Here is an 18,858-nt window from a genome sequence, read left to right as displayed (position 1 = left end):
ACTAAGAAGGGCTTGACATGTCCATTAGCAAAACAACGGTAGTGGGTCCCCTGAGGCATGACCTCCACGGCCATTGGTTTTTTGTTTTGGTTTTGTTTGTTTTCAGAAAATATTTATTTTTATTTCTTTCTCCTTCCCTCTACTCCTCCCTCCCTCTCCCTCTGTGTGTGTGTGGGTATGTGTGGGGGTGTGTTGGTGTGGGGGTGTTGGTGTGGGTGTGTCTGTGTGTGTGTGTGCATGTGATTGCAGGTGCCCATGGAGTCCAGTGGTGTCAGACCCATTGAAACTGTTCCAGTTTCTTCAAGATCAGACATTCTATCACCTCCTTGACCCATTCTGTTAGTGAACCATTCCACAGAGCTTCTTTCTACCTGTTTTTTTTTTTTTTTATTGCCTGAATGGAAACAATACTCTACAAAAGTGGGATGACTAGTTCACCTTGATTTGCTCAGAAATTTCCAAGCTTTAATATGGGAAGTTCTGTGTCTTGGCAAATTTATTTAGAAAGGCAAACTAGGACAGTTTGTCAAAAAAAAAAAATTAAGTGAAGTATGTGTGTGAAATGCTTTACATATAGCATGTTGTCAATAAACACAAGCTACCTCTCTATAATCCAGATTTCTAGATTTATCCAAATTTTTGGTAACTTACCCTAAAATAAGGGTAGACCATATGTACTTGGTGCCCTTTCAGGCAACAATGTGAATTTTGCTATTCTCTGACCCATTAGATCCTGAAGTATTTTGCCTGGGAACCTTCATTCAAAGACCAAGTCCATGGCCTTCGGAAGAAAGAACTCAAGAATTTGCTATTATACGGCCAGCTTCAGACTTTGATGGTATTCTTCTTGCAATTAACGCCAATCCTGGTGAGTAGAAGAGGCGTATGGACTGAGGTCACATTCTGAAAAGGGAAGTCTATTCCTAATAGATTCCAGGCACCTATCGAGTTGATCCCTAGATTCGGGGAATTTATTCCCCTTTCTCAAACTCCTATATCCCTCCAATCCCAACTCCAGTTCTGCCCTTTACATACTGTTGGGTGATCTGGTAGCCACTAGTGAGGTTTCAGAACGTTCATTATGAATATGGTCTCCAAGAATGACTTGCATAGGAGGACTTTTCTTTATGGGGAAGCGATGTGGGTGTGGTCAAAGAGACAGAAGGCCCAAGCTCTGACCTCAGCAAACCATTAATTGACTGTCACCTTGGAAGAGATAGCTCTTCCTCTAATAGGATCAGTGTTCTTATGGGTAATCTGAAGAGATTGGGATAATCCCTAACATTCCTTCAACTCTTATATACAGTGTTCCTGAAACTTAGCGCAAAGGTGTTTGGACCATTTTAGTAGTGAATCTCTCACGGCCTTACTCTTCCTAGGTGTCTGTGATTACCTTTTCTGTTTACGTCATGGTGGACAGCAACAACGTCTTGAATGCAGAGAAGGCTTTCACCTCCATCACCCTCTTCAATGTCCTGCGCTTTCCTCTCACCATGCTCCCCATGGTGACCTCTTCAATGCTCCAGGTACAGAAGAGCTTCACTGCCAGCCGCTCACTTGCATTGTAGTGCAGATTACTAGCCTGCTGTATCTCATGCCCACCCTCTGGTGATTGTTAAATTAAAAGTTCGTCTGGTTTCTGGAGACCAGTGCATTGATCTTAGTAAAATCACAAGCTCTCTGAGCCCCAGTTTATTTGGCTCTCTTATTAAAATGTGGATAGTCATACTAACCTCATCCACTTCACAGGGAGACAGTCTTACAAAGCATTCAGTGAGACTGTTATGATTATGCCTGGCCAGAGCCATTTTCCCAGACTAGCTTCTCTCTTGTTTTCCTACAGCTCTTGAGGTATTGACATAGCATTAGGTAAATATGGCATAAAGGAAAAGACCCTGTCTTTGCATGAACCTATGTAGTAATAAGTTTGGGAGCCTCAAGCTAACTTCAGTAAACTTGGGCCTGAGGCAATGTCTTATGCTCTGAAAATTGAACATAGTCGCTGAGAACATAGTCGCCATGGACTAGACCTCAAGAGGAAGTCCAGAGGGCAGATGGCAGACTGATGACAGTACCAGAATGTTGGGGTGTGGAGCCAACCTGCATTCGTTTGAGAGGTAGCCGGGTTCAGACACCCCTGGCCATAAGAAGGACTGAGTGCAAAGAGAAGGCCTTCTGTCTTAGAGGAATAAAGAAAGTGAGGAAACAGCACTCTCTTTTTAGATACAGTTTATTGCAGACACAGCAAAAGTAAGATCAGTAAAGGTGCTCACTCCCTTCGGCTCCTTGTCACACAGAGTTAACACCAGACCAAAAAGGGACTGATGGTGTTGTAGCATGGGCAGTGGGACATTCTGTTTCTGAGGTGTTGATCCATGAAGCAGCTAGATCCACAGATGAGGTTTCGTATTTCCTCAGAGGCTGGCTATCTGTGAGAAACAATCTCATGACAGCTCTCCTAGAAGATAGGAAGGACAATGAAAAACACTCAAGTGGGTGCTCCTTGAAAACCTCCCAAGTCCTTATGTTCTAGCAGTTTCAGAGTGCTCTGCCAGTACTTAGACCAGCTGAAGTTTAATCTTTGGCCAGTTCCTCTCTAGAGGATACTGTAGTAGACCAGCTATAATATTGGATGGATGATTCATCACGGCATAGACTCAATCAAATAGGGGCAAGACTGGGCCCTGTTATCAGAAGTAGGTAGAAGTTAGGGTTCCATCATAGAAGAAGGTGGTAGTTTCTGGAAATAAGAGCAAAGTTTGGAGAGAAATAGTCATATAGTTGAAAGCTGAGTCTATGAAGCTGAAATACTATCTTTATATACTTCTGTCTAGTGTGGGATGGCTTGTAGGGCTGAGGTGTGGTGGGATGGCTTGCAGGGCTGAGGTGTGGTGGGATGGCTTACAGGGCTGAGGTGTGGTTGAGTTTACAGTAGTGGTCAAGAGGTTCCAACTGTAGCAAAGTTGTGGCTAATAACAAAGTCAGAATCACTTTCCTGCTTGTGTTTTGTTAGTGAATTCTTTTTCTTCCCCTTAGTTTTATTTCCATAAGGCCAACTCTTTTTCTTAATGATGTTTTTGTTTATTCTTTGAGAATTTCATTCAGTAGATTTTGAGTACATCCTTTTCCTTCCAGATTCTCGCCCATCTCCTTACCTACCCAACTTCATAGTCTTCAAATTTCTCTTTAAAACAAAAACAAAACAAACAAAAAGCTGAAACAAAACAAAAAACAATGTGGGGCGGTGGTGGCACAAGCTTTAGTCCCAGCACTTAGGAGGCAGAGGCAGGCAGATCTCTGAGTTCAAGGCCAGCCTGATCTACACAGTGAGTTCCAGGACAGCTGGGACTACACAGAGAAACTCTATCTTAAAAAACCAAACCAAACCAAATGAACCAACAAAACAACAAACAAACAAAAACTCTGGAGTCCAATTTGTGTGGGCTGTGTTACTGAATGTTTTATTCTTAGAATCTCTTGTGTCCATCCTTCTTCTTAGGCCAGTGTTTCTGTGGAACGGTTAGAGAAGTACTTGGGAGGGGATGACTTGGACACATCCGCCATTTGCCATGTCCGCAATTCTGGTAAACAAATTTTGAAATTATTTCCACAAGTTATTCATAGTGCTGACACCAGACTACTTATAGGTAGGAGCTTAACCACAGCAACTACTGAAAAGGAAGAGCTAGGGAATCCATCTTAAATTAATTAGGCTTGCGGGGTGGCGGTGGCACACACCTTTAATCCCAGCACTCGGGAGGCAGAGCCAGGTGGATCTCTGTGAGTTCTTCGAGGCCAGCCTGGTTTACAGAGTGAGATCCAGGACAGGAACCAAAACTACACAAAGCAACACTGTCTCCAAAAAAAATGATTAGGCTTGTATAACAAGCCATGCAAACTATGTTCTCACCTAAAGAAAAGTGCTTAGCCCGATTTCAAAGAGAAACACAGTTAGTTATTCTGAGATAAGCAGGGACTCCTGCAAGTGACCCGGAAAACAGAAGTTGGGCTGGAGTAGGCATTGGGAAGGTAGCTTGGGGGTGAAAGAACTCATGGGTTCTGAATTGGAAGCATCCATAGCCAGATGGAACAGTAGATCTGGAGTCCAAAATGGGGAGGGCTTAGATAAAGTAGAACTCACACAGGGGACTAGGTAACAGAGGGCCAAGGGTGTATGTGTGGAGTGGGGGTGCCAGGGCATCTGGAGGTCCAAGGAATCTGAGATCTGGTTTGGGTCTCAATAGGCAGGGCCACTTCCAATCTCATCCTGGGAACTTTCCTTGCCTCCTGCTGGTGTAAGCTCAAGCACCTAACGGAGGTGGTCTGGGCTGATAGAAGAGACAGAGACACTGAGGGGAGGCTGACTGGCCACATGAGGACCTACATGTAATTAAAAGAGGGCTTTTTCTTCACCTCTCAACAGATAAAGCTGTGCAGTTTTCAGACGCCTCTTTCACTTGGGACCGGGACTTGGACGCCACAATCCGGGAGTGAGTGTGTTCCCTTCCTTTTTTCTAGCTTTCTTGGGACCCTCCTGCCCTACCTCACTGTCAGAAGATCCTGTGCAGAGGAACACCAGAAAAGACTTTATGTTGTATTCACTTGGATGCTGGGTTGGAATATGCCCTGCGGGGATGAGCCGAGAGTAAAGATCCTGAGCCTTTTCCCATGGTTCTATTTTCCATCTGCTTTCATGCTGCGACTCTGTGTCCCTTTAGCTGAGAATCCATGAAGATATTTGTTCCCCCCAGATAATAGTGGAGAAAGTGCAGGTCCTGAACTTTAGAGTCTAGCTTTTCTCCCCAGACTAGCTGATGGGAACTATTGCTATAGATTTCAGAGCTGCGTGTGGCAGTACACACTGGCAGTCTTAGCGCCCCGGAGGTTCAAGCAAGAGGATCATGAGTTTGAGACCAGTCTGGGCCATCCGGTGAGACTCTGTCTCAGGAAAAAAAGAAGTACCGTAGACTGCTCCTGTCCAGCTAGTGCACTGTCGCATGTACAGTGCCTGTTAAGGCCGCCCCATTTTGGACTCCAGATTCTCTGTTCACTCTGGCTATGATGTCTACCAGTTCATTCAGAACCTGTGTGTTCTTTCACCGCAAACAAAGAACTCCATGACTCCCCATCCTTCTCTCCTATCCTATAGCCTTGAAATGCACTCTGAGGTCAGCACCAGGATTTGTCAGAGCAGAGTCATTGCTCTAAACCTCCCAGCCAGAGGCTTTCCTTTGTAGAGAGGAAACTGGACATGCTCACTGATGCAGTCCAGAGCAGGTTTGGAAAGACGATGTGGAAGGTTCCTGATGTCCCAAGTGCTTTAGGAACTCAGTCAAACTGGTACAAAGATTTCCTGGGATTCTAGCCCAGTGTAGACCTCTCCCCATCCAGAGAAGTTAGGCCTTCAAGGTTAGGTTAGGGTTAGGTAAGAGAATTTGCTTTCAGCGAGTATCACTCATGGAATAAAGAAATCTGAGAAACATTAGGTAACAAGTTTATTTAGAAGCAAAATCCAACTCAGCCCAGAAGAAGTGACCTTTCAAAATCACCCTACCTATCAGTGTCAGAGTTGAGACCTGAACCAAATCAGGTGTCTAGGCTCCTGAGAGGGTGTTGTTCAACCTTTGGTCCTAAGAGAACCTCCCTCCCCAGGAGAACTTTTACTGTTTCAAATGCACCTTTGACACTGGCTGGTTGGATGAGTTTGATAACTAGAATTCATTCTTCAGTATCTTAGAACTTTACAATAATAATGAAGTACTCTGGGGTCTTATATATCCATGGCAAAATTTCTAGTCTTGAGGGGGAAATGACCTACAAACAGATTTCATGTAGAAGTCAGAGAAGTGACTTAAACTACTACCCCCCACCCACCCATTTCCTTCAGAAACATTTCTCTCTTTCAGTGTGAACCTGGATATAAAGCCAGGCCAACTGGTGGCCGTGGTGGGCACTGTAGGCTCTGGGAAATCATCTTTGATAGCGGCCATGCTGGGGGAAATGGAAAATGTCCATGGGCACATCACGATCCAGGTGAGTGGAAATGTAGTAGAGAAGACTTCTGACCCCAACATGGGCCTTAGTGCTCTTTCCTCGTTTGGGACAGTACACTAGTACACGAGGTCCTGGAGACATCTGGTGTAATCATGGACTATAGATTCTCTGCCTCTCCCATCTTATACAGTCAGACTCTGGGCGTAGAACCTGAGAATCTGAAGTTTTAATGAGCTGTCCATGGGACTCCCATATGTTCACCAAATTATTGAAACTGTTGACTAAAGATGTCTCCCTTCACAGTATAGACATTTCTGCTGTAAACTTCTGTGTGTGTCTGAAAACACCCCCATCTGCAAAATTGTGCAATCAAAGTAAAAGGACCTAGGAAAGGGTTTTAATAGGTTACTAAAAGCTTGACTTTGTAGGACTGGAGAGATGGCTCAGCAGTTAAGAGCACTTGCTGCTCTTGCAGGGGACTGGGTTTGATTCCCAGAACCCACAGGGTGGCTCACAACTATAGACGAATTTCTAAACAGTCTTATTAAATAAGAAACACAGAGCCAAATACAGAAGTACAAGCCGTAGAGATCAGAGCAATAGCCGCCAACTAACCTGAGCTCACCACATCACCGTAGCTTCCCAAGAGAGCTTCTTCCTGTCTAACCTGCGCCCTTATTGCCTTCCTGTTCTGCCTTCTCATTGGCTCTAAGCCCAGCCACATCACTTCCTCGTCACTGCCTGTCTATACAGACCTCCAGGTCTCTATGGTTGGTACTGGGATTAAAGGCGTGTGTCACCACGCTTGGCTGTGTCCTTGAACACACAGACACTGCCTGCCATGTGATCGGATTAAGGGCGTGTGCCACCACCACCTGACTTCTGTTTATGGCTCGCTTTGACCTCTGATCTCCAGGCAAACTTTATTTATTAACATACAAATAAAATATCACATTTCAGCACAAATAAAATATCACCACACACAACCATCTGTAACTCCAGTTTGAGGGGATCCAATACTCTCTTCTGGCTCTCTGGACATAAGACATACATGTGGTATACATACACACATGCAGGCAAAACACTTAAACACATAAAATAAAAATAAAATAAATCTTTAAACAACAACAAACTTAACCAGAGTACCAACAATAAACAATAATCAAATCAGTAGTGGCTATAAAATCAATACTGGCATTTGTACCTAACATCATGATTAGTCGTGTGCCCTTACCTTCCTCTGACCCAAGTAATGGGAACTAAACCTTATACAGACTAGGCAAATCCTCTACCCTACATATTCCTGCTTTCTCATTGCTTCAATCCTCAACCCTCACTCTGTGTGTGTGTGTGTGTGTGTGTGTGTGTGTGTGTGTGTGTGTGTGTGTGTCTGTGTACTTGTGCCACAGTGTGCATGTCACGGTCAGAAGATGACCTCAGATGTCTTTGTTGTTGTTTACTATGTATACCAGTTTAGCTGACCTACACATTTCCAGAAGGGATTCTACTGTCTCTGCCTCCCAGTTCCCCTTAGGAGCACTGATATCACGGATACACACTACTGTGTCCAGCTTTACTTGGGTTCCTGGGATTAACCATCTCCACCATCCCCTTTTCTTGCTTTTTACTTTGAAATAGGTTGTAGCTTGTCTCAGTGTGTAGCCAAAGCAGGCCTTGCATTTGTGATCTACTGCCTCAGCCTCCTAAATAACTTTTATTACAGGCTTGTGTCACAATGCCCAGCTCACCTCTTTCTTTGAGAGCTAGATCTTTAAATATATTCCTTCAAATACAATATTAATTAAGTATGGTTTGTTGGTTTATTTGTTTGAAAACAGAGGAAAGTGATTTCATGGCATTTTCATCAACTCTCTGAACTTCTCAGAGTTAAATTTACAGGAAATTATAAGCAATTTTCAATTATTAAGCCAGCCTATATGGACCACAAAGAACTTTTCAGCCTCTTCTAAGGCTTTCTTTTTAATTATGAGAAAGTTTGTGCCTGATAGCTTTATATTAACCTGTTTGGAAACATTGAAGAAACATTTCTTCTTCTACAGTACGCTGAGATTACTCCCTTATTTATCAATCTCCAATGAGTCAATATATATTTTTTTAAAAACATGATCTATATATAGTAGAGACAACTTCAGATTTGACTGTCTCCTAATTCCTTTTGGGAGATGTTTTATTGCTGACTCACAGCTCAGGTATTTCTCAACACGGGCATTACTCAGTCTCTATCCCTTTGGTGTGTTAACTTCAGCCACATGGGTTTTCCTTCCTAGGGTGGCATCTATGCCATTTGAAAGTGTTAACATTGTATTAGTTCTAATCAAGTCATTGGATTTAACTAAAACCCTGTTCCTAGCAGCATGTACATTCCTTCTGATTTTCAGAACCAAGGGAAGAAAACGATGGTATAAAAGGCATACAGGGAGGAAGATGGTTTAATGGTAGAACACTGGGTCTCACTTCCGGTCAGCACATTAGTAAATTCCAGATGCTTAGGGAGCCCTAAGCTAAGAGTTGTACAGCTCTTCAAAACTAACTCTGTTTGTTCCTTACCATTCGTGGCTCCATCCCCCATCTCTGTAAGCATGACTGTCACATGGTTTGATCCTGTCCCATTTAGGGCACCACTGCCTATGTCCCTCAGCAGTCCTGGATTCAGAATGGGACCATCAAAGACAACATCCTTTTTGGATCAGAATTCAATGAAAAGAAGTACCAGCAAGTTCTTGAAGCTTGTGCTCTCCTCCCAGACTTGGAAATATTGCCTGGAGGAGACATGGCTGAGATTGGAGAGAAGGTACTGGGGGCAAGGTACCTTGAAGGGTGCAGAAATAATTGAGAAAAACAGTGGGGATGGTAGTGAAAAAGTATGTGGACAAATCATCATAGTTACAAACACGTGTGTACAGCTGCACACTTCATATAAATCATTCCAGTTTTGTTTGGTTTTTTTGAGTCATAGTCTAACTGTATAGCCTTGACTAACCTAGAGCTGGCTATGTACTTCAGGCTAGCCTCAAACTCACAGAGATCCACCTGTCTCTGCTACCCAGGTCCTAGGATTAAAGGCATATGCTACCAGAACCAGCCTCCAACTTTTTAAACTTTGTACCTGAAAGCAAATACAAGAATTTATAATCTGAATCAAAGGTAATAAGGCAAAGGAACCAAGAGGTTAAGTTTATTATAATGGCCCAGAGTTAACTCATACCAATAAATATCTTTAATAAAAATTGATTTTACCCGGCGTAGTGCCACACAACCTTAATCACAGCACTTGGGAGGCAGAGGCAGGCAAATCTCTGAGTTTGGGGCCAGCCTGGTCTACAGAGTGAGTTCCAGACAGCCAGGGTTATACAGAGAAACCCTATTTTGAAAACAACAACAAAAACAACCTATTAAAGAAAAAGAAAAAGTTGATTTGAATAAATATATTATATCCATTGGATAGATATACCATAATTTATTTAGAAAATTTTGATTGCTACATGTTTAAAATATTTTAATCCTTTCTCCGGTTTTAAAAATGAGCATAACAGTCTTCTGGGGGCAAGAATCTTGAGACACTAGAAGATGAGTGAAAAAACAGCTCTAGAGTTATCTTTTCCTTTAAGTCAGAATCCATTGATTGAGCAACTAATAAGGGACAGAAACTCTGCCCTGGTGTTAGCTCTACTTTCTCACAGAGTGGGAAGTGACAGAAGTATTAAATAAGTAAACTGCATGGTAGAAAATGGTAAGTTGGGCATGACTAATTATTTTGGGCTAAAGTTATTTGTTTGAATAGAAATTACTTATTTATATAAAGAAACATAACATTTGAAAGCCCTTAAAATCTTATTGAGGCAAATGTTTCTCTTTCCCCCTTCTTATCAGACTGTGTGAACGGGGGACTAGGGCATGTTGCTTAATAGAAATTGTTTTCCTCTTCAGGGTATAAATCTCAGTGGCGGTCAGAAGCAGCGAGTCAGCCTGGCTAGAGCTACCTATCAAAACTCAGACATCTATATTCTGGATGACCCCCTGTCGGCTGTGGATGCTCACGTGGGGAAACACATTTTCAATAAGGTCGTGGGCCCCAATGGCCTGTTGCGTGGCAAGGTGAGAGGTTATTCAATGATGAAGGTGAAGGCTGGGGGTGGGGGAGGTCGAAGCCTGGAGGTGTTACCATACACATCTCTCAGAACAGTATTGTCCTAAAGAAGACTTTATTTATCATCTTCCTGTCAGACTGGTCTCATTAAAGTATGTCTCTTGAAGGCTCCCATTATGAAGTCATGGCCTATCCTGAAATTGGCTAATATGAGGCTTACTCTGTTGTTCTGATATTGAGTCTCTTAGTCAAATTGGGGAAAAATTTAGGCTCATGGATATATATATATATATATATATATATATATATATATATATATATACACATTCTATGGGCAGTTTGTTGAAAAAACAAAAAAGTGCTTTAATGGCAGTCGGCACAAACTGCAGTGGAAACCTCGGAGGAATACCTATAAAGCTATGCCTTACCAAGGAACTTGGAAAAGGAACCAGGGATTTGCTCTGAGTGGAGACATAAGGGACGATATTCCCTAGCTATCTCAGTTGGGAAGACTCTAGATGCCGCTGTTGGACTGTGAGGGAGAGGGCAAATACAGTGGCTTAGGTTATCTCTCGGAAGCCCATTACAACCCCATGTGCTCTAATTCAGCTTCATTGGTGGTTGATCAGCCTTTCTGCGAGTGGAGTTCCTGTGTTAGTGATTGTCTTAGGTAGGGTTCCTATTGCTGTAAAGAGACACCAACACCATGGCAACTCGTATAAAGGAAAACATTTAACTGGGGTGGCTAGCTTACAATTCAGCCCATTATCATCATGGAGGAACATGGCAGCATGCAGGCAGACATGGTGCTGGAGAAGTAGCTGAGAGTCTTTCATCTTGCAGGCAACAGGAAGTGGCCTAGGACACTGGACGTGGCTTGAGCATATATGAGGCCTCAAAGCCTGCCTTTATAATGACACACTTCAACAAGAGCACACCTACTCCAACAAAGCCACACCTCCCAATAGTGCCACTCCCTTTGGAGGCCATTTCTTTCAAACCATCACAGTAATCAATATAGGAATACAAGGTGTGTCAAGTCTCTACTGCCAGGGATGCCTGGGTAAAAATAACGTTTCTTGTCCTATAGTATCCCTAACTTACTGAAAGATCTGGGCAGTTCTTTTTTGTACAGTTGATTAGCTGGTAAGTGAAAGTCTAGTAAGTGAAAAGAGACCATTAACCAGTTCTCTTTCTGTAAGGATAGGCACTGGTCCTAGAGATTCTCTTAGCTCAGTGTTGTTATTCAGGAACACGGAGGAGAGCATGTGTCAGGCAAACCTCACCGACACTATAGGAAAATAACTGTGAGTAGATCCATGACTCCAGGAGTCTCGTTTCACGTGTAGGGTAATGTTTAAAGATGAAACGCTGGGAAGAGAACAGAGAGTAAAGGAGCCAGGTAGTAGACACTGCACTCGGAAGCAACGCCCAGTGTGAATTGACAATTCTGCTTGTCTCTTTACAAAGCCATCCAGGGAAGAGGGTGGGCATGGACTCATCAAAATAATTTACTATTATTTTTACAGACTCGAATCTTGGTTACTCATAGCATTCACTTCCTTCCCCAAGTGGATGAGATTGTAGTTCTGGGGAACGGCACCATCTTAGAGAAAGGATCCTATCAGGATCTGCTGAGCAAGAAAGGAGTGTTTGCTAAGAATCTGAAAACATTCATGAAGCATTCAGGGCCAGAAGGAGAGGCCACAGGTATGTGAGCAAGGTTGGAACAGGATGGAACTTGGGGTCCTAGATGGAACCAGTATCTAGACCCTAAACTATTTAGTATCCAGTGAACTACATTAGGAGCATTGTTGGAGCCAACTAGGTTTCCTAGTGGTTATACTCAGCAGGTCTGGATAGAGGATGATTGGACCACGAGCCTGAGTATCAGGTGTTTATAAGGGTCTACACTTGGCTGTAACTAGCTAGAGGGAGGTCCTTTGCCCCTCTCCTTGGCATTGTTATAAATAGACCTTTGGAATAAAGTTCTGGGCTGGGGGATAAACATTTTCAGAGGTTTAGTCCGTTATCATTGTGGTAGGACATGGTGGTGTGCAGCAGACAAGGTGCTGTCACAGGAGCTGAGTCTTACATCTTGACCTTCAGGCAACAGGAAGTGGTCTGTCTCACTGGGTGTAGCTTGAGCATAGGAGACCTTAAAGACCACCCCCACAGTGACACACTTTCTCCAATAAGGCCACACCTACTCCAACAAGGCCACGCCTCCCATTAGTACCACTCCCTTTGGGGGCCATTTTCTTTTAAGCCACTACAACCCCCTTTGCTTTCTTTCAAATTCCTGGCCTCTTTTTAATTCTTGTTACATATATATATATATATATATATATATATATATATATATATATATATATATATATTCCTAAATACATAAATAAAGCCTGTCTGCTCTATATAATATACATATATGTCTATAATCTCAGGTCTGACCACTTAGTATTAGATGATTGAATGGGGAGCTGTGGAAGACCATTTCTCCCATTCTCAGCATTGCCTGTAGTTCTTTGTCTAGAGTTGAGGACCAATATCCATTGGTGGTGGTGGTGGTCAGGTATTATGTAGGCAGCCATGTTCACGAGACTTCATGGGTGTTTCTGTTCCTTTGGATCTTGCACTCTTTCTACTCCCTCTTCTGCAATAATCCTTGAGCCTTAGTTTCAGGAGTTGTATTATAGATGTATCAATTGGAATGGGCACCACACAATCTTTTTTGTTCTCTACGTTTTGATTGGTTGTGGTTTTCTCTAATGGCCTCCATCTATTATAACAAAGAAAAGTTTCTTTGATAAGGGGTAAGAACTATATTTATCTGTGGGTATAAAGATAAATATTTAGAATGCAGTTAGAGATTATGCTGGTTTAATAAAATTATGGTTGTAGGTTCTCCTGAAAGATCCATGACTTCCCTAGCCCCAGGTGGATAGGTTTCCAGTACCCTCTTCTAGTTCCCTCTTATTGAATGGGCCTTAAGGCCAGTAAGAGAGCTGTTGGTGATGGCCAAAGGTATACAAGCCACTGCTGCACCCTTAGGATTATCATGCTATGCTGATCATTGGTATGTTTCATAGTCATCATAGCTGGGTAGGACAACTGGTTGCTTCCCTCCCTTGTAAGCTCGCATGATGCCTTCTGGTATCATGAAAGCCAGTCTTCAGGCAATTATCCTGGGATGGGGATCTTGGGGGAGTGCTAAACCCACTTTGTCTCCTTAAGTGGCTGCTTGGCTACTAGTTTTCTTATCTATCATGATTCCTATGATTGGTTTAGGAGCTATATCAGGAGAGAGAGTTGGAAATGGAGCACATTAAAGTACTCCAAGGTTTTCAATTACCAAGATTCAGTCATTTAAAAAAAAAAAGAGTTTTGAATTGTAATTGTGGCCAACCTCTGGTTGATTTCAGAGTCTTGACGGAGTTGTGTTTGGCAACTCCTCCCCGCCCCCGCCCCCTCCCCTAGCATTCTCATTATCACGGAGGAGCAGATTTCTGGAGATTTTTGCTTCACTATTTCCACTGGTGCCCATGTTGTATTTTATATCTTATTTCATTCCATTTTCAAGTCTTTTATAATTCTTTCAGTTAATAAAAGTATGTTGAACTACTTGAATTTTAAGATTGGTGTTTATAATTCATATTACTCTCTTTAGTTGATTCCGTGGATGGTGACTGCTGTTTATTCCTGTATCTCTGGAAGGTTTTTCTTCTCCTAAGGAACTCAGAAAGCTCGGGAGGTTTTCTTCTCCTTTAGACCATTCTCTTCCAGTGATTTACTAACCCATCCCTTTTTTAGCCTAGCATTCTCAATGAGAATATGTACTAATAACTGGTATTTATGGGGTTAAATATTCTAACCTGTGAATACATCTGAGCTCCCTTGATCAACAAGATACAGGATGGCTTTTCTCTCCTTCATCATAGTGTTAGGAGTCCTGTGTTATTCCCTAACTTCTAACGTGTCTCCTTAGTCAATGATGACAGTGAGGAAGATGATGATGAGTGTGGGCTGATGCCAACTATGGAGGAAATCCCTGAGGATGCAGCTTCCTTGACCATGAAAAGAGAAAACAGCCTTCGCAGAACACTGAGCCGCAGGTAGCCTGTGTATTCTGTTGGCAACTCTTACTGCTTCTTTAGTCCTTCTTGATCTTTCTCTTTTCTGTGTGGACCTTTCCTGAGAGAATCCATCTCATGAACACTCTCAGCTCTTTGTGGTTGGGGTGCGTGGGGGAAGGGCTATGGATGTGGCAGGTCATGTGAGGGCACTTTGATGTCGTGACACCTGCTGTAAGACCTTTGGAAAGTGTCTACATGCTCAGGGTGTTTTGCCTTCTCTACCTCAGCTCTAGGTCCAGTGGCAGGCACAGGAAGTCCCTCAAAAACTCCTTGAAAATTAAGAATGTGAATGCCTTGAAGGAGAAGGAAGAACTAGTAAAAGGACAAAAACTAATTAAGAAGGAATTTGTGGAAACCGGGAAGGTAAACACCACACAGAAAGCTCTGCTTGAAGCGAAAGAGAGCTTGGAACTAAAGGATGTATCTACTGGGGCAACGTGTTCCGTTCCTTTGCAAATCTCCAAATTCATTATTTAAATGAGAACAGAACAAAGGCTTTCTAGATATCATGTCTCAGGGTGGGAGAGATGGCTTAGCAGTCAAGAGCATTGGCTGTTCTTCCAAAGGTCCTGAGTTCATTTCCAAACACCCACATGGCAGCTCACAATCTGATGCCCTCTTCTGGTGTACCAGCATACATCCAGAGAAAGCACCTGTATACGTAAAGAATAAATCTTTAGAAGGAAGAGGGGGGAGGAAGGAAGGAAGGAAGAAATAAAGAGAAAGAAAGAAAGCCATCTCTATGAAGGATGAGTGTCTGATTCTACCCTGATGTGTGGAGAACAATGAAACTGCTTTGAAGGGCAATTGTAGGCACTAGGAGGCACTAATATATCAAACCCAAGCACACAACTCAAATTAATGAAACTTAAAACCACAAATCCCAAGGTCTTAGTAAATTCTGGCCTTTCTCAGTCTGTTTTATGTATTTTGTTCATTACATTTAAATGCTTATTAATAATCTGGGGACTGTTTACCTTGCATTGTACTTAGCATTGACATATTCTGGCCAAGTGCAGAAAGGGTGATCACAGACTATTAAATTTTGCCACCCACTTTTCCAGAAGATACCACTTCTTGACTGAGTTAGCCAAAACATCATAACCAAAAGCAACTTGTGGGGGAAAGGGTTCATTTTATCTTGCACTCCCAGGTAATAGTCCGTCACTGAGGGAAGTCAAGGCCGGAACTCAAACAGGGGAGAAATCTGGAAGCAGGAACTCAAGCAGAAGCCATGGAGGAAGTTTGCTGACTGGCTTGTGCTTCATGGCTTGCTCAGTCTGCTTTCTAATAGCACTCAGCACTATCAGCCCAGGGGTAGCACCACCCACAATGACCTGAGCCCTCCTACATCAATGATCAACCAAAAAAAAAAAAAAAAAATACACAACAAGCTCCTCTGCAGGCCAATCTGGTAGGGGCATTTTCTCAATTGAGGTTCCCCTTTCCAGAATGATTCTAGCTCTATGTCAAGAAAAAAAAAAAGACAAACAAACAAACAAAACCGCCCCCCCCAAAAAAAAGGACAAAAAAACAAACAACAACAAAAAAGCTAGCCAGCAGAGTCCTCCTTATGGTTAGTTTTCTATAATTTCTTACCCAAAGACCTGAGGGGTATTGATTCGGTCTTTGCAGGTAAAGTTCTCCATCTACCTGAAATATCTACAATCAATAGGATGGTATTCAATAGTCTTCATCATCTTTTCCTATGCATTAAATTCTGTTGCTTTTATTGGATCTAATCTCTGGCTGAGTGCTTGGACCAGTGACTCTCAAACCTTCAATGGCACCAACTACCCAGCTTCTCAGAGAGACATGAGAATTGGAGTCTTTGGAGCTCTGGGATTGGCACAAGGTATGTCTGTCTGATGGCTAGGATAGACATCTTTATGGACCTTGTACACTTCCTACAACTGAGAAAAGAGTTTGCTGTTGTCTCCTAGGCGCGGATCTTCAGGAGTCCGTGACCTGGGACTGACAATACTGGTTCTATTTCTAGGTATCTTTGTGCTTTCTGCGACTATCTGGAGTGTGTACGCCTGCAACCATTCATCCAAAACTTTGCACAAGCAACTGTTAACCAACATCCTTCGAGCACCCATGAGTTTTTTTGACACAACTCCCACAGGCCGGATTGTGAACAGATTTGCTGGTGTAAGTATCTCAACACACTGGGTGCTTAGATGCTGAGGGTCTTTCTGATTTTGATAAGAGAGAGTCCTCACCCAACCCAACTCTGCAGTTTGGGCTCTTCGTCTACTTAGCATGCAAATATTTCTGGGGTACTTCCTGTGAGGTCTCAAGAATCCTGGAGGTGAACATCTCTGGCCTTTCAGGAGCTCACCATCTAGTTTGTTGTTGTTGTTTGAGACAGGGTCTCTCTGTGAAACAGTCCTGGCTGTCCTAGACCAAGCTGGCCTTGAACTCACAGAGATCCTCCTCTCTCCGCCTCCCGAGTGCTGGGATTAAAGGTGTGCACCACCACCGCCTGGCAGCTCACCATTTAGTGAAGGAGAAATCAAAGAAAAGAAGGATCATGATATGGTTAAAAAGAGCAATAGCATGTACGGAGATGTTCTGGGGGTACAAAGGAATGACAGAAACAGAGTACTAATTCAACCTGGATGGCCGGGATGGGAAATGTCAGAAAAGGTGAGACTTGAGTTAAATCACTAAAGTAAGAGAAATGGGATGGTAGTGGGGCAGGTGTGGGCAGTAGAAGCAGGGTGAGGAGAATTATTCTACCAAAAAGCATAAGCAAAAACATATTCACTGCTCTTAACAGTTAATGAAAGGAACTGCAGGAAAAATCTTTCCTTAACCTGTCTCCATTCCTACAACTTCTGCCTGTGGTGCTTTGAGAAGCACTGAGATAGGTCTGAATTTTGGACTGGGACATCTGTGTGGTAAAAGGTCTTCAAACATTGTTTCCATCTGCATAGGCTCTGGGACCACATGCATTCGGTCATTCATTTCCTACCATCTGTCGAGTACTTTCAGTGAGCCTAGTACCATTAGATGGGAAGATGGCTCCTTCCATGGGCTAGACCTCATTCACTGGTTCTTTTAAATGCATCAGAAATGGAAGTTTCGGGAATAGAGGCAGAAGCCAGGCAATTCTGAGTGATTCTGAATTCTGTCAGCAAAGCTTTCAGCTCTCTGCTTATGGAGGAAAAACACATTTTATAAGCTATACAAATAGCTCTGGGTTATTGTTTGATCTTGCATCAGATATATAAAAGTTGCGTCATCGCCTACAGTAAGGATCTGGGGACAGCGCAATTGCTTTGAAAGTAGACAGGTAACCATTTCCATTTCTCCTCTTCCTAAAGGGTAGAAATAATGAACATGTCATTGGAGACCACTTACATAGGCTGTCTGCTAGTTAGTTGAAAGTATAGAATGCATACTTTTGGATTAAGATATTTCTCAGAAGAATTTTATAAATGTTGTAGTCTTTCAAATGTCATTATATGTATGGTCCATCTTCTGGGAAAGAACACAGAGGTCTTCTTGGGAGTTAGTTGGGCTACAATCAGACTTGCTGACTGCTTCTACATGGAAGATACAATTCATAATCATATTGTAAATTTTGTTGGAGAGGTGGCTCATGCCTATGAGGAAGTTTGGTGTGGGGTCTTCTAGAAATGTTACTGAGTCCTTAAGAGAAGAGAGAGTAGATGAGGGGGGAGAAGATGTGCTAGGTAGAGATCAAAAGTAATCTTCACAGAACTGACAGCTAGTGAGCATTTGGTTTTCCTGCCAGCCCTGGGTGTAGTTCACATTTGCGTGTTGATGTAACTCGGGAGAGGTAGATTAGACTCAGAAATCATGCTCAATTTAGAACTCCGCTGGGAGGCATCCTTGGCCAAATTTGGGGAATTTCTGAAATAATTTGGACTTGTCTTAGTGCTCACATATTACTAACATACAGAATTAACATAATCCTCCAGGAAGGTTGGGTGGGCTAGGGCAACCCAAGATGTAAGCTAGGCTTTCTGAGTGTGTTCCAAATCATCCACCTATCTGTTAATTTCCCCAATTTATTTCACATGACATAAGACAATGTGGCAGTTAAACCCATCTTTCACCTTGAGTTCCTTGGTTGGGACAATGACAAGACAGGAGACACATTCAGTCCCTTTTTCTTCTCCCCTTGAAACAACTTCCCAGTACATGATGGTTCCTTAAGTAACAGTGGAGACAAAGCTTGGGGGCCAGAGTTTAAATAACTGTGTTCAAGGCCTGTTAATGTGCTGGACTCTCCTGGGCACTTACTAGAACCACAAGCGATAACGAGTTGGTTTGGTTATGGGGGTTTCTCTGAATAGCCCTAGTAGTTAACAATGCATGGTTTAATGAAGATGAAGGAGAAGAGTGAAAATCCACCAAATCTACTGAAAAAGCTGACGATTATTGCCACATATATTTGGAAGAATTGGAAAGATAAGGAATTCACAGAAATGTGATTAATTATTGGGCTGATCAGTATAATCTATTACAAGTGGATGGCTTGAGGAGGTTAAATGACAAAGGCCTAAATAACAACAACAACCAAAGTCACACATTCCAGGCTGGAAGCAGGAAGATGAGCCACGTCTTAGGAATCCATGGTTCACCTTC

At 42.7% G+C, this 18,858-nt stretch overlaps 1 protein-coding gene across 1 annotated transcript in view; it reads left to right on the top strand.

Moving 5' to 3' along the window:
- Abcc2 (ATP binding cassette subfamily C member 2) overlaps positions 1–18,858 on the top strand; it is a 74,937-nt gene that overhangs the window by 38,945 nt on the left and 17,134 nt on the right. The window contains exons 12-23 of the mRNA XM_059253748.1: positions 731–868; positions 1,380–1,526; positions 3,500–3,584; positions 4,424–4,490; positions 5,907–6,033; positions 8,630–8,806; positions 9,943–10,110; positions 11,632–11,812; positions 14,088–14,214; positions 14,463–14,598; positions 15,871–16,090; positions 16,235–16,389. Of these exons, the coding sequence (XP_059109731.1) occupies positions 731–868; positions 1,380–1,526; positions 3,500–3,584; positions 4,424–4,490; positions 5,907–6,033; positions 8,630–8,806; positions 9,943–10,110; positions 11,632–11,812; positions 14,088–14,214; positions 14,463–14,598; positions 15,871–16,090; positions 16,235–16,389 (1,728 nt within the window). The remainder of the gene's footprint in view (positions 1–730; positions 869–1,379; positions 1,527–3,499; positions 3,585–4,423; positions 4,491–5,906; positions 6,034–8,629; positions 8,807–9,942; positions 10,111–11,631; positions 11,813–14,087; positions 14,215–14,462; positions 14,599–15,870; positions 16,091–16,234; positions 16,390–18,858) is intronic.

The sequence above is a fragment of the Peromyscus eremicus genome, chromosome 1 (genome assembly GCF_949786415.1).
Source record: "Peromyscus eremicus chromosome 1, PerEre_H2_v1, whole genome shotgun sequence".
NCBI classification, from domain to species: domain Eukaryota; kingdom Metazoa; phylum Chordata; class Mammalia; order Rodentia; family Cricetidae; genus Peromyscus; species Peromyscus eremicus.
The sequence above is the reverse complement of the archived record's forward strand: the minus strand, read 5'-3'. Positions and strand labels throughout refer to the sequence as shown.